Source organism: Pelodiscus sinensis, chromosome 1, assembly GCF_049634645.1.
Source record: "Pelodiscus sinensis isolate JC-2024 chromosome 1, ASM4963464v1, whole genome shotgun sequence".
NCBI lineage: Eukaryota > Metazoa > Chordata > Testudines > Trionychidae > Pelodiscus > Pelodiscus sinensis.
In genome coordinates, this window is record NC_134711.1 from 59,589,221 (window position 1) to 59,602,052 (window position 12,832).

The 12,832-nt window shown below is 42.6% G+C and overlaps 1 protein-coding gene across 6 annotated transcripts in view; it reads left to right on the plus strand.

Moving 5' to 3' along the window:
* MON2 (MON2 regulator of endosome-to-Golgi trafficking) overlaps nt 1-12,832 on the plus strand; it is a 166,470-nt gene that overhangs the window by 107,803 nt on the left and 45,835 nt on the right. For 5 of the 6 annotated variants that reach the window (XM_075930840.1, XM_075930828.1, XM_075930863.1 and 2 more), the window contains 4 exons: nt 513-1,135; nt 9,721-9,864; nt 10,365-10,382; nt 10,673-10,801. In XM_075930840.1, coding sequence (XP_075786955.1) covers nt 513-1,135; nt 9,721-9,864; nt 10,365-10,382; nt 10,673-10,801 — 914 coding nt within the window. The remainder of the gene's footprint in view (nt 1-512; nt 1,136-9,720; nt 9,865-10,364; nt 10,383-10,672; nt 10,802-12,832) is intronic. The other variant, XM_075930836.1, reaches the window with a different exon arrangement.

Below are 12,832 nucleotides of genomic sequence, written 5' to 3' on the forward strand. Positions count from 1 at the left end.
GGTCCTCCAAAAGCTCGTGAATGGATTTACTGGTCCCTGTGTCAAAAAGTTTGGGAACCCCTGGTATAAACCATTGATACTTAGACTGAAGTTTTACCAGCCACAGGTGGCTCTTTAAAGCACATATTAAAAATGTGATTTCATTGTTAATTACAATGTTTTTGCTATGTTGTTTAACCAATTAATGTAACAGCTTGTACTAAGATTAACTTATTTGCTGTGAGAATAGCGTTAGTACATATGTACTAAAGTAAATGAAACCGTGAATTCACATTACTGTGACTCTTTTTGGCTAATGTTGATAACATGACTTTTGAATAATATGACTGTTTTCTGAGTGTCACTGGTATAAACTAGGATATATTCTCCCTAGTGTATGTGCATCATTTTTGTTCACGCACTAATTGTTTCAGAAAGCAATTGAAGGCAGGTCCCTCCCCTCCTCCAATTCCTATGAAATGAAGAGATAAAAAAATATGTACAAACTGATTAAATATATTTTTTTTAAATAGGAGATTTTTCCAAAGCTTGGGATGTTCTTCTTGATCATATCCAGTCTGCAGCGCTCAGCAAAAATAATGAAGTTTCCTTGGCTGCTCTGAAAAGTTTTCAGGAAATTTTACAGATTGTCTCTCCTGTCCGAGACTCAGAGAAACCTGATACACCACCTGCAATTAATGTGCCTGCTCTCCTAGGGGCAATGACTGCTACTGGTCTGGGCAGATCGTTCCTGAGAACTGACTCCATAGGAGAAAGAATCGGAAGATATAATGAATCTGAGCCACCTGTAATAACAGATGAGATTGAAGATTTAAATCTTTGGTGGGCTGCCTGGAACACCTGGTATAGGATTGGCTCAGAAAGTACAAAGCCTCCAATTACTTGTGATAAGTTGACTTTCATACCCAGCCAACCTTTTCTTACAGCTTTAATTCAGATATTTCCAGCTCTCTACCAACACATCAAAACTGGTTTCAGCATGGACGATCTCCAAAAGCTTGGTGTCATTTTACATGGTGCAGTTTCAGTTCCAATCAGTTCTGACGCCTCCCCTTTCATTTTGCCATCTTATACTGAAGCAGTTTTGACAAGTCTGCAGGAAGCAGTGCTTACGGCTTTAGATGTCTTACAAAAGGTAATAATACAGCTTTAGATGTCCTTTGAAAGGTAAACCATACTATATATTGGTTCTTTTGCTTTGCCACCTGCACTATGTTGAGTTAAATTAACCTTAGTTGCTTAGTTACTTCTAGGTTTGAGACACACTATTCTTATGTAAAAGATAATTTTGCTTCTTTTGAAGAACAATCAGAACCAGAAGCTCACTTTTTATCCTGTTCCTACTAAACTCAGCTTCTTGCCATTCACCAGCTCTGTTGACATGAATGGTGTAATCTTTAATGAAATCTCTTCTGTATCACTATGAAAATACTTAATATTCAGTGCTGTATTTTCAAGAATTTGCTTGACTGTGAAATTTTAGCACTATTGTTAAATATACTGGAAGAGGAGAAGAGGCAGTACACTCAGTCTCTGTGGGGGCAGCTTTTTTATATTGTGTACTCCAGCAAAATCTGGAATGATGGTGATCCTAATTTAAGGACATGCAATTATGTAAAGTGAAGGAAAACAACAAACTTCAGCAAACCCTTTTGTCCTCCTTCCCATATATACTCTATAATAAAAATGTTAGTGCTTTGCTGAAGAAATTCTTATCAAAGACCTGGTTCCTGAAAAGCACCATTCATAAGTATGAAAAGTTTCTGCTGCCTTGTATTTTAGCTCTATTACAAAAGGGCGATCTGTATGATGTGAATATACAGAACTATTTTGTGAATGAAACAATCTATTAATTAAATTAGTTATATCCAGTAGCCTTTATTTTCTTTTAAAATGTATCACTGGTTAAATGATGTTGCTCCTACCTTAAAATTGAAACCACTTGCACTTTGTTTCTTTATTTGCTAAAAATGAGAGCTATGTTAAAAATGTATAAAGCAGGCATGTCCAAAGTCCGGCCCGCGGGCCAATTGCGGCCCGTGTTCTGGTTTAATATGGCCCCACAGGTAATTTGGCAATATCTATCTTTTATGGCCCCCAACGAATCCATATGTATTGAGATGAATACATTGTAAAATCTCAGTTAATGTCAGTTGGTCTAAATCAGTTATAAATATATTTGGATACAACATGTATACTTGGTGTTATGTTCCTGTTCATATTTTTTGAACTTAAAAGTTGATAGACAACCTTTATTACCAATAATATGTAATGTACTTTACAATGTTCCTGACATATATTTCAGCTTCCTGGTTTTTTTTTCATCTGGCCTTCAGATATGAAAGGCAGAGTGATTTAACACCTGTTTAGATTTGTCATCCATGTGACGAAATGAAAAGTATGCCGTTTGCAATGAACTTTGCATAAAATAGTTAATTTGCATTTAATTTTAATGGTTCAAAGAATGTCAGGCAAAATGGTTGGCCCTCACTCATGTTCACTTCATCAAATCTGGCCCTCTTTGAAAAAAGTTTGGACACCCCTGGTATAAAGCATGGGCAGCAATGAAAAAATGCTCCAGCAAATCTCCTTTAAAAGAAGATTTAAAACAGCATTTAAGAGAAATACTCTGTGGAGGAATATAGCAAACTATTCTTCATTTTAGCAGCATGCTTTTTTTCTTTGTGGAACTACAAAGATATTTTTTTATGCATGTAACCGTCCATGTTTTCTCTTCATCCCTCCCTCACTTCCTCCCTCCTATTACTAAAGCGAACACTTGGATATTATGAAAAGCCAGAATTAGGTCCTAACTTATGAGTGCTTCACTCTGCAATGAAGTGGGTTTTACCCACAAAAGCTATATATATGTTTTGTTTTTCTCTAAGGTGTCACAGGACTACTAGTTTTTGTAGTGTTCTTTACACACACCATTACATTAAATTTTCTAGGTTTAAAAAAACAGAAATAGGGGTGTATGGACACATGTGAATCAGCAGAGCTGGAACCACACAGACCTCTGATACTTTGAGTTAAGGAAGTAACTAATAGCAACAGTAGGTAGAGCCCTGCAAATCATGGATATCTGCTTTATATTTGTGTGTATCCATGCTCATTTTTGTGGACACTGATGCAGATATAAATTTTGTATCCATGCAGGGTCTAACTGTAGGTTATTCTCCTCTTGTTGGACCAACACTGAGGGAGGAAGGGAAACTTTGGCAGAGCATTAAAGAGACATTTGCTGATAGTAGAGGGCATTCAGGAATCTTGGGTTCCATTCCAAGTTTTGGAGTGGGGAATGTTCTCTAGTAGGCATAGACACATTTCCCACCAATCTTAACTTTTTATGTTCCATTCCCTCCAGTTTGTCCCTGTTAGAGTCCTGTCTCTTCTCCAACTCTGGTTCTTCATCCAAGCCCCATTCTCTTCACCTACCCAGTCAGTCTCCAGTTTTTTACTCCAGTTCCAGTCTCCTTGCTCATCAAATCTTGGTCTCCTCAATTCTACCCACACTCCCAATCTGCTTTCCCAGTCAATGTTAGTCCCCTGTTTCTATCTTCATCCTTTATTAAATCCGTATTTTTCTTTTGTTGGCTTCTAGTCACTACTTGTTTCTCTCCTGGACTTCAAGTCCCAGCCTGCTGCCCAGCCAGTCCCAATTTCTTTGACACAATTCCCAGTTTCCCTCTCCTCTCCCTGCCTTTCCCACTTTCTGCCATCCATCAGATTCCTAATACCAATCTAACCTCACATGACTCTTACAGGTACACCTTTTGTCCCCTCTGTATCAGATTTCTCCACAGTGTATGGGCACCCGTGAAGGAGGGTCATAGAATCATAGAATAATAGGACTGGAAGGGACCTCGAGAGGTCATCGAGTCCAGCCCCCCGCCCGCAAGGCAGGACCAAGCTCCGTCTACACCATCCCTGACAGATGTCTATCTAACCTGTTCTTAAATATCTCCAGAGAGGGAGATTCCACCACCTCCCTTGGCAATTTATTCCAATATTTGACCACCCTGACAGTTAGGAATTTTTTCCTAATGTCCAATCTAAACCTCCCCTGCTGCACTTTAAGCCCATTACTCCTTGTCCTGTCCTCAGAAACCAAGAGGAACAAATTTTCGCCTTCCTCCTTGTGACACCCTTTTAGATATTTGAAAACCGCTATCATGTCCCCCCTTAATCTTCTTTTTTCCAAACTAAACAAGCCCAGTTCATGAAGCCTGGCTTCATAGGTCATGTTCTCTAGACCTTTAATCATTCTTGTCGCTCTTCTCTGTACCCTTTCCAATTTCTCCACATCTTTCTTGAAATGTGGCGCCCAGAACTGGACACAGTACTCCAGCTGAGGCCTAACTAGTGCAGAATAGAGCGGCAGAATGACTTCACGAGTTTTGCTTACAACACACCTGTTGATACAACCTAGAATCATATTTGCTTTTTTTGCAACAGCATCACACTGTTGACTCTCATTCAACTTGTGGTCCACTATGACCCCTAGATCCCTTTCCGCCATGCTCCTTCCTAGACAGTCGCTTCCCATCTTGTATGTATGGAACTGATTGTTCCTTCCTAAGTGGAGCACTTTGCATTTCTCTTTATTAAACCTCATCCTGTTTACCTCTGACCATTTCTCTAACTTGCTAAGGTCATTTTGAATTATGTCCCTATCCTCCAAAGAAGTCGCAACCCCACCCAGTTTGGTATCATCTGCAAACTTAATAAGAGTACTCTCTATCCCAATATCTACATCATTGATGAAGATATTGAATAGTACGGGTCCCAAAACAGACCCTTGAGGAACTCCACTTGTTATCCCTTTCCAGCAGGATTTAGAACCGTTAACAACAACTCTCTGACTACGGTTATCCAGCCAATTATGCACCCACCTTATCGTGGCCCTATCTAAGTTATATTTGCCTAGTTTATCAATAAGAATATCATGCGAGACCGTATCAAATGCCTTACTAAAGTCTAGGTATATGACATCCACCGCTTCTCCCTTATCCACAAGGCTCGTTATCTTATCAAAGAAAGCTATCAGATTAGTTTGGCATGACTTGTTCTTCACAAACCCATGCTGGCTATTCCCTATCACTTTATTACTTTCCAAGTGTTTGCATACGATTTCCTTAATTACCTGCTCCATTATCTTCCCTGGGACAGACGTTAAACTGACCGGTTTATAATTTCCTGGGTTGTTCCTGGGTCATTTGGAGCAGATGAAAAACAGGCTTTGTGCCCTCAGTTTAATTGTCTGGACCTGGACCAGGCACTTCCCAGAGCTGCAACTACAGGCTAAGTCCTGCTGAGCTCCAGGATGGAGCATGTTCATTCTAAACACAAGCTTCCAGGCAATTTAGATGCTAAAATCTAAATCTGTGCTGACCATGTACAAATTCAAATGCAAATTCCAAGGAGAGTCACAAAAATGATTCAAGGAAACAAGCTTTCAGATGTGAGGCTTAAGGAGTTCAACCAATTCAGCTTATTGAAGAAAATAGTGAAAGGCAACTTTTGCACTGAGTACAAGGACTTGCATATAGGAAAGAGATCTAATAGTTGGAGGCTTTTCAGCCTAGCCGATGGGCATTACAAGATCCTACGGCTACAAGTTGAAGTTAGATAAATTCAACCTTGAAATAAAACACAATTTCCTAACGGAGGGTTATTAAACATTTGATTAGTTTACTACGTAAGGGACTCATCATCACCTGAAATCTTTAAAACAAGATTAGAAATATTTTTAAAATATACTTTCATCTGGGAGAAACTCTGTGACCTGTGTGGTCTTGGAATTTATGACTTCCCTTTGGGGATACCCTTTCTTTATGGGTCTGTGTTGCCCTCATTATGTTCATAATGTTGCAGGTTGCCATTAAGATAATTACTATAATCAAATTTAAGATTCAGGGCTTTAGTCTCATGCAGATATAAGATAATTTTTTCCTTGGTGCACAACTGGACAGATATATTTTGTTTTTGTTTCTTTTGCCTTTCTCTGAAGCATCGGAGATTGGTCACACCTGGTGGTGGGACACCAGATGGAGAGGATCAGTACTCTGAGGTGGTACAACGCATCCTCTTTCTACATACCTGGCTGGTGTGACTTGCTCACATTTCATCACCAAATTTGGTGTTGACAGAGATTTTTCCCTCCAGGTTAGATTGCTAGGGACTATGAGCAGGGCTTGACAAGTGGCGGCGAGCCCTGCTCGCCAGCCTCGCGGTTTGGCATGCTGTGCATGCACAGACCACGCTGCGCATGTGCTGATCATGCTGCGGCGCCATGCCGGGCTAAATTGTCGAGCCCTGACTATGAGAGTTGCTCACCCTCATCTGTAGTATAGGCAGTGCTTTTTTTGTGACAGTACTGCCCAGTATGCAGTACCGGCACCTCTTAATGTCTTAAAAGGGCAATGGTGGCCCCGCCCTGTTTTTTGTTTTGTTTTTTCTTCTCTCAACTTTTCCCCTGGAGTACCGGCACTTTTTTTTGTTTTAAAAAAATTCACTAAATATAGGTCATGGTTTGCTTACTTCCCAAGTGTTCCCAGTTTTGTTCCCTTGGGTAGTTCAGTCCTAACTTGCTAGCAGAGACTTTGTGATCCCATGGCAGGATGATCTATGTGCATTCTCACTGTTCCCACTGGTTTACAAGGTGCTCCTCAAAAGCGCAGAGACAGGGTGAATGTCATCCTGATAGTCCCAGCCTGGACCTCCCAGCACTGGTTCCCCATTCTACTGGAGCCATCAGTTCATCCACCAGTTCTCCTGCCCCTCCAGATCTCCTCACACTCCAGATCTCATCAGAGCCACCTCCACCAACCAGAACTCCCCTTCCTCCATCTGACAGATTGACGGTTACGTGGCTAAACTGGAAGGAGACAGGCCACTTGGAACAAGTCCATCATGTCCTCCTTAGCGGTCAGAAGCTATCCTCCTGACTGACTTACCTAGCTAAATGGAAGGGTTTTTCCTGTTAGTATTCACAGCGGGGTAGGGACTCCACATTAACTTCCATCCCAGAGGTACTGGAATACCTTATGTCCCTTAAGCAGCCGTATCCATGTTCAATCCTCAGAGTGCCAGTTGCTCTGTGTTCACAAGCTTCCTTGTTGGCCGCTTCTTCAAGGGTATGGACCCAACGACCTGTCCCAGCATGGGACCTTAATCTTGTTCTCTCTGTGCTCATGGGGGCACCCTTTTGAGCCATTGGCCACATGCTCCCTACTTTACTGTACCTGAAAGCTGTGTTTTTGGTCGCCTTTACCACTACACGATGAGTGTTGGAGTTTTGTGCTCTGTCAGAGCCTCCGTATACTGTTTTTCATAAAGACAAGGTTCAACTTAGGCCCCAGTAGGCTTTTCTTCCGAACATCATCTCTTGCTCCATACCAGCCAGGGCATTTCTTCTTCGAGTGGCCCCGTGGGTGCTCCACTCTAGGTGTCGGGTCCATCCTGGCGCCGCTGGTCGGAAGATTTCAGAGCCATCTTCAGCCGGTCTGCGCATGCCCCCTGCAGCGTGCAGCTTTCGTGCCTTTGATCACGAGCGCAGACCGGCTCCCCCGCCAGTTGCTCTCAACCGTCCTAGGTTGCTGGCGGAGCTTTGTGATCTCCTCAGACACAGAGCAAATCCTGTCAGAAAGAATTGTAAAATAGTTAGTCTTTGTTCAGTAGTTAGTTTCCTGTTAGTTAGTTAGTTTTGAAAGAAAAAAAAAAGAGAGAGAAAGACATCGTTCTAGTCAATTTCAGCCAGTGCTGCAGTTTGCCTAGTCAGTTTCATCATGCCTGGGACACCAGGATTCAAACGGTGTTCCCAGTGCAAAGGGGCTATGCCAGCCTCAGACGGTCACACAGTCTGTGTCCGTTGTTTGGAGGAGTCCCATGTGCCCCAAAAATGCGCTCATTGCTTGAAATTAACCCCGTGGACACGCAGGGACAGGGATCTCCGGCTCAAGCTTCTTCTCTGCGACAAGGCTCTTCAGCCTGTACAAACTTCACAGGAGCAAATAACTGCTCCAAAGAGAAGGGTGCTATCACCAGGAGTGCCTAAAACAAAAAAGAAAAGGCTTCTCCCGCCCGCTCTCTCCCCACTGTCCCCCTGCCGTGGGTGAGTCAGGACTAGTCGGAGGCAGCAACAGTGGGCATTCGACCAGCATCTAAATCACTTTCCTGGTCTATGGCAGAATCATCTGAGCCACGCACAGTTTCGGCTCCTGCAGCAGCTTCCCCTACTTATAGGGAGCATACATGGACCAGAACTCCTTCGGGGGATAAGCTGGCCATGCCACTAATGCCACCAATGATGCCGCCTGACAAGGAACCGTCCCTGCAGCAGCGGTACGAGTCATGCCAGCTCCATACCAGCCAGGGCGCATATCTGCCTGTTTTTTACCCAAAGCCACACAAGACCCTATGGGAGCAGAGACTTCATTCCCTTGATGTCAGGAGGGCCCTTGCCTTCTACATTGACCCATTCCAAGCCCTTCCAGAAGTCTTCTCAACTATTTGTGGTGGTGGCTGACCACACAAAAGGCCTGATGGTGATGTCCCAGCGTATCTCCTCCAAGATCACAGCTTGCATCTGAGCATGTTATGACCTGGACAAGGTCCCTACTCCTATCATGGTGTATTTCACCCATGCACATGCCTCTGATGACCTTGCTGGCTCATGTTCCATTCCAGGAGACCTGTAGAGCTGTGACACAGTCCTCTATTCATATCTTCATGTTGCACTATGCTATCATTCACCAATCCAGGCAAGATGTGGCATTCAGCATTCCGGTGCTCAAGTCAGTGACTTGTTGACACCAACCCATCTTCTTTGTGAATCACCTAATTAGAATTAATATGAGCAAGCACGTGAAGAATTAAAAATGGCTACTCTCCTTTTGCAACTGTTCTTTGAGATATGTTGCTCCTATCTATTCCATATCCATTCTCCTTCCCCACTGTCGGAGTAGCCAGCAAAGAGGAACCCGAGTGGCAATTGGATCAGCAGGGTCATGAGTAGTGCACTGTACCAGTACCACTCCCTGGGGCTCCACAGCCAACCCAATGGATAGCAACTAGGGAAAAACTTTTTGGCAGTTATGAATGAGGCACATGCACACCTAATTTGAATAGATATGAGCAACACATCTCAAAGAACAACAGTTACAAAAGATGAATAGCCATTTTTTCTTGAAGATTGTGTTGTCTGACTAAAGTAATGGGCTTGACATAGGGGAGTTTGAGTGAAAGGTAAGCACTGTGATGTCAGACTCTGCAAGATTACTTTGTAGTTTCTGTCATATTTGATGGTATCTGTTTGGATAATTTTCAAGTACAGCAGAGTTCTCCACTGAAGAACCTTTGGTAGTTTTTTTTGGACATTGACCAAAGGTGTGTGGATTTTGTGTAGATTCTCTCAAGGTAGATGCATTGGAAAATGTTACCCATTATATTAAGGTGACTGCTTAAGTCGCGTTGAAAGTCTGTTTCATTCTCTTTTTCCTTTTTAAGTTCCAGTGACGCTGAAAAAATAAACATAATTAATAAAGATGGCCAAGAGAGTGCTGATAAATCTGTATTTATATTTTTGTAATGTACATTCTAGTTTTTCTGAGACTGTTAATTCCTCTTAAAAGATTTTAACATTGGTACAGTTCTTGAATATTGAAATATCATGGAGTAAATATTTTATTATTAATGCTTGGCTTTTGGGTTTTATAGGCCATATGTGTAGGTTCAGAAAACATGCAGATAATGTATCCAGCAATCTTTGATCAGCTACTGGCATTTGTAGAATTTTCCTGTAAACCACCTCAATATGGACAGCTGGAAATGAAACACATTGCAAATGCAAAATATAATCAGGTAACTTCTTAGACATCATATCTGTTTTGCATATGATGTCTTGTGAATGATCAGTTCAACTTCAGATGGATGTGGATTACCAGGGCGCATCCATTTTCCCCCAGTGTGCAAAAACTTTCTGGTCAGCTTATAGTAATAATTAATTCATTAATTTCTGCAGGTATTTTCATCCTATATATAAATTTTCTTCTCTTGAAACTTTCCATTCCTTTCTACAGGAAAAACCTTTAATAGACAACTATCTTGCTTTATTTTATCTTAAAATTTTAATTGGACTTAAAGTAATCTTATTTTGGAAAATTCTTCCACCATAGTGGACAATTGTTTAATCTTGTGTGCTGTGGGAAAATAGAGCATGATAAAATTTCTTTAAATCCATCCAAATACTGATGGTCTTCAAAAAACATGAAAATATAATTCAGTATAATTTGCGGTAATTGTTTTATGTGTATTAATTTTTCTTATTCTGTTTGTCCTGCTACACAATGGACTCTCACTAGATACAACTATTTGCACCGGTGAGTTAAATTTCCTTAAGATTGTCCTAATGTAGTAGTTTTGCATAAAATACAGCACTTGACCTACTAAAAGTTATCTTACCTAAATCTAGTTCACACTCTTATTCAGAATATTATGTTTTTTCCTTTGTAAATTATTTTTTGCTTGGATCAAAACTGTTACATTGTGAAATGTATTCTTGAGAATCTTGCATTTATTAAAACAGGAAAATGAAAAATGTAAGTTTGTTATTGCATAACTAATGTTTTTCCATGTTTTCGTCAATAGTGTACTAATTTTATTTTTCTAGGCAGAATGGGTAGCCCTGAATTATGTACCATTTGCTGAGAAATCTTTGGAAGTTGTGATGGATTTATACCAAAAGACTGCTTGCCACAAAGCTGTAGTTAATGAGAAAGTTCTCCAGAATATTATTAAGGTAAAAAGTTTGCATTTTGTTTATGAACTAAAGTAGTGACTTGTATTTGGAACAGTTAGGGAACAGTGTGGATTAGGAGTGGGCAAGAGACTGCCAGTGGGCCACATCTGGCCAGCCAAGTTGCTCAGATCTGGCCTGCGGCCATCTTGGCATGACCCTTAGACTGAAAGCAGCTCACACTTTAAACAGCTGACTGGTCTCTGCTCTGGACAGCTGGGGAGGGAGGAGGAAGGCTTCACATACAGCTCCTTCCCCCAGAAAAATTTTTCTCAGCTCCTGTTTGCTGGAAACTGGCTAATAGGTGTTAAGAGATTTTGCTAGGGGAGCGGGGGCAGCGTGCAAAGGCTCCTCCTCCCTCTACCCCACCATGCCCAGAGCAGATCAACATGGAGCAGCCAGCCAACGGAGACTTCAGCAGAGAGACAGACTCTGCCTCAGGTTCCTGCAGACCTGCTGGTTGGGAGCAGTCCAGGTAAATGCCTCCTAGCCAAAGCCTGCCACTGGCACCCCACCTTTTCGTTCCCCCCAACTACCTGCCCCAGGTAATCAACCAACACTTCTGTGCCCCTTCCCCCTTTTTTCCAGGTCACAACTCTCTCCCAGACACTGCACCCCCTTCTAAGCCCTTCTTCCAGTCCAGAATCCTCCCCTGGACTCTGCACTCCAAGCCCTGATCACAATCCCCTTCTTCACCCAAACTCCCTCTCAGACCCCACAGCCCCTCCTGCACTAGGAATGTTAAGAGGCAGGTAATTCACTAAGGCTGTGTCTACACCACCCCTTTTCCGGAAAAGGGATGCAGATTAGACACTTCGTAATTGCAAATCCGCGGGGGATTTAAATATCCCCCGCGGCATTTGCATTTACATGGCTGCCGCTTTTTTCCGGCTTGGGGATAAGCCGGAGAAAAGCGCCAGTCTAGACGCGATTCTCCGGAAAATAAGCCCTTTTCCGGAGGATTTCTTATTCCTACTTGAATATCCCCAAGCCGGAAAAAAGCGGCAGCCATGTAAATGCAAATGCCACGGGGGATATTTAAATCCCCCGCGGATTTGCAATTCCGACTCGTCTCATTAGCATCCCTTTTCCGGAAAGGGATGCCAATGTGTAGACATAGCCTAATTGTGTAGTCAATACAATAGTCAGTAAGGGAAGTTAACCTCTGCTGCGGCTCTGCAGTATAAGTGTAGTAAGAGATGGGCTGGCAGCCTGCCTCTTGCTACATTTAAAATGCAGACTTGCCGAGCTTGTTCAGTCCCAGTTTGTGCCGGGTCCAGCAGTTCCTGTCCATGGGGATTCCCAGCAGGGAGCTTGGACTCCCCGCAAACAGGAGCTGCTCCACAGTATGCGAAGAAACCTCTGCCCACAGTGAACCTGGGCCTATTGCGGGCAGAGGCTGCTTTGTGGCAGCCCCTCCCCCCAGAGGCTGGAACACACACAATCTATTAGGCTGCCCCCCACCCCCCAACCCTCAGGCTCTGGTGTGGGAGGGTAATGTGAGGAGTGTCTTTCTCCTTCTCAGTGCAGAGCCACAAGGAGGGGTTTTCTTCTGCTTCTCACTTCTGTACAGCCCTTGACTGATTTTTTTTTTCTATCTGTGATCCACCCCAATACAAAAAAGGTTCCCCACCCCTGTTCTAAGCCTTCTCCTTTGGTTTCTATTCCACTCCTCCAGTCGGGTTCTCTTCCAAATCATGGAGTCTTTGTCCTCTAGCCATCTTCCTTTTTACCGTGGCTGCTTCTCTTGTCAAAGCTGTTCCTCTTTCTCCAAAAATCTGTTCCTTTTTTTTCTCCTGTATTTTCTCTTGAGTTCTCATTCTTATCCCACTACCTGAGAGTCTCAGGCTATGTGGTTTTAAAACTTGATCAGTGTTCTGCTTCTATTGATCATCCACTCCTTCAAACCCCAGTCCTTGCAGAAGTTGGAGAAAACAGGGTCTCCTAGATTCAAGCAACCCCTTTACCTGAGGTTGGTCCAATATGAACGAGCAACCATCAAGGTTTAGCAACTCTCCATTTTCCCTATTCTAG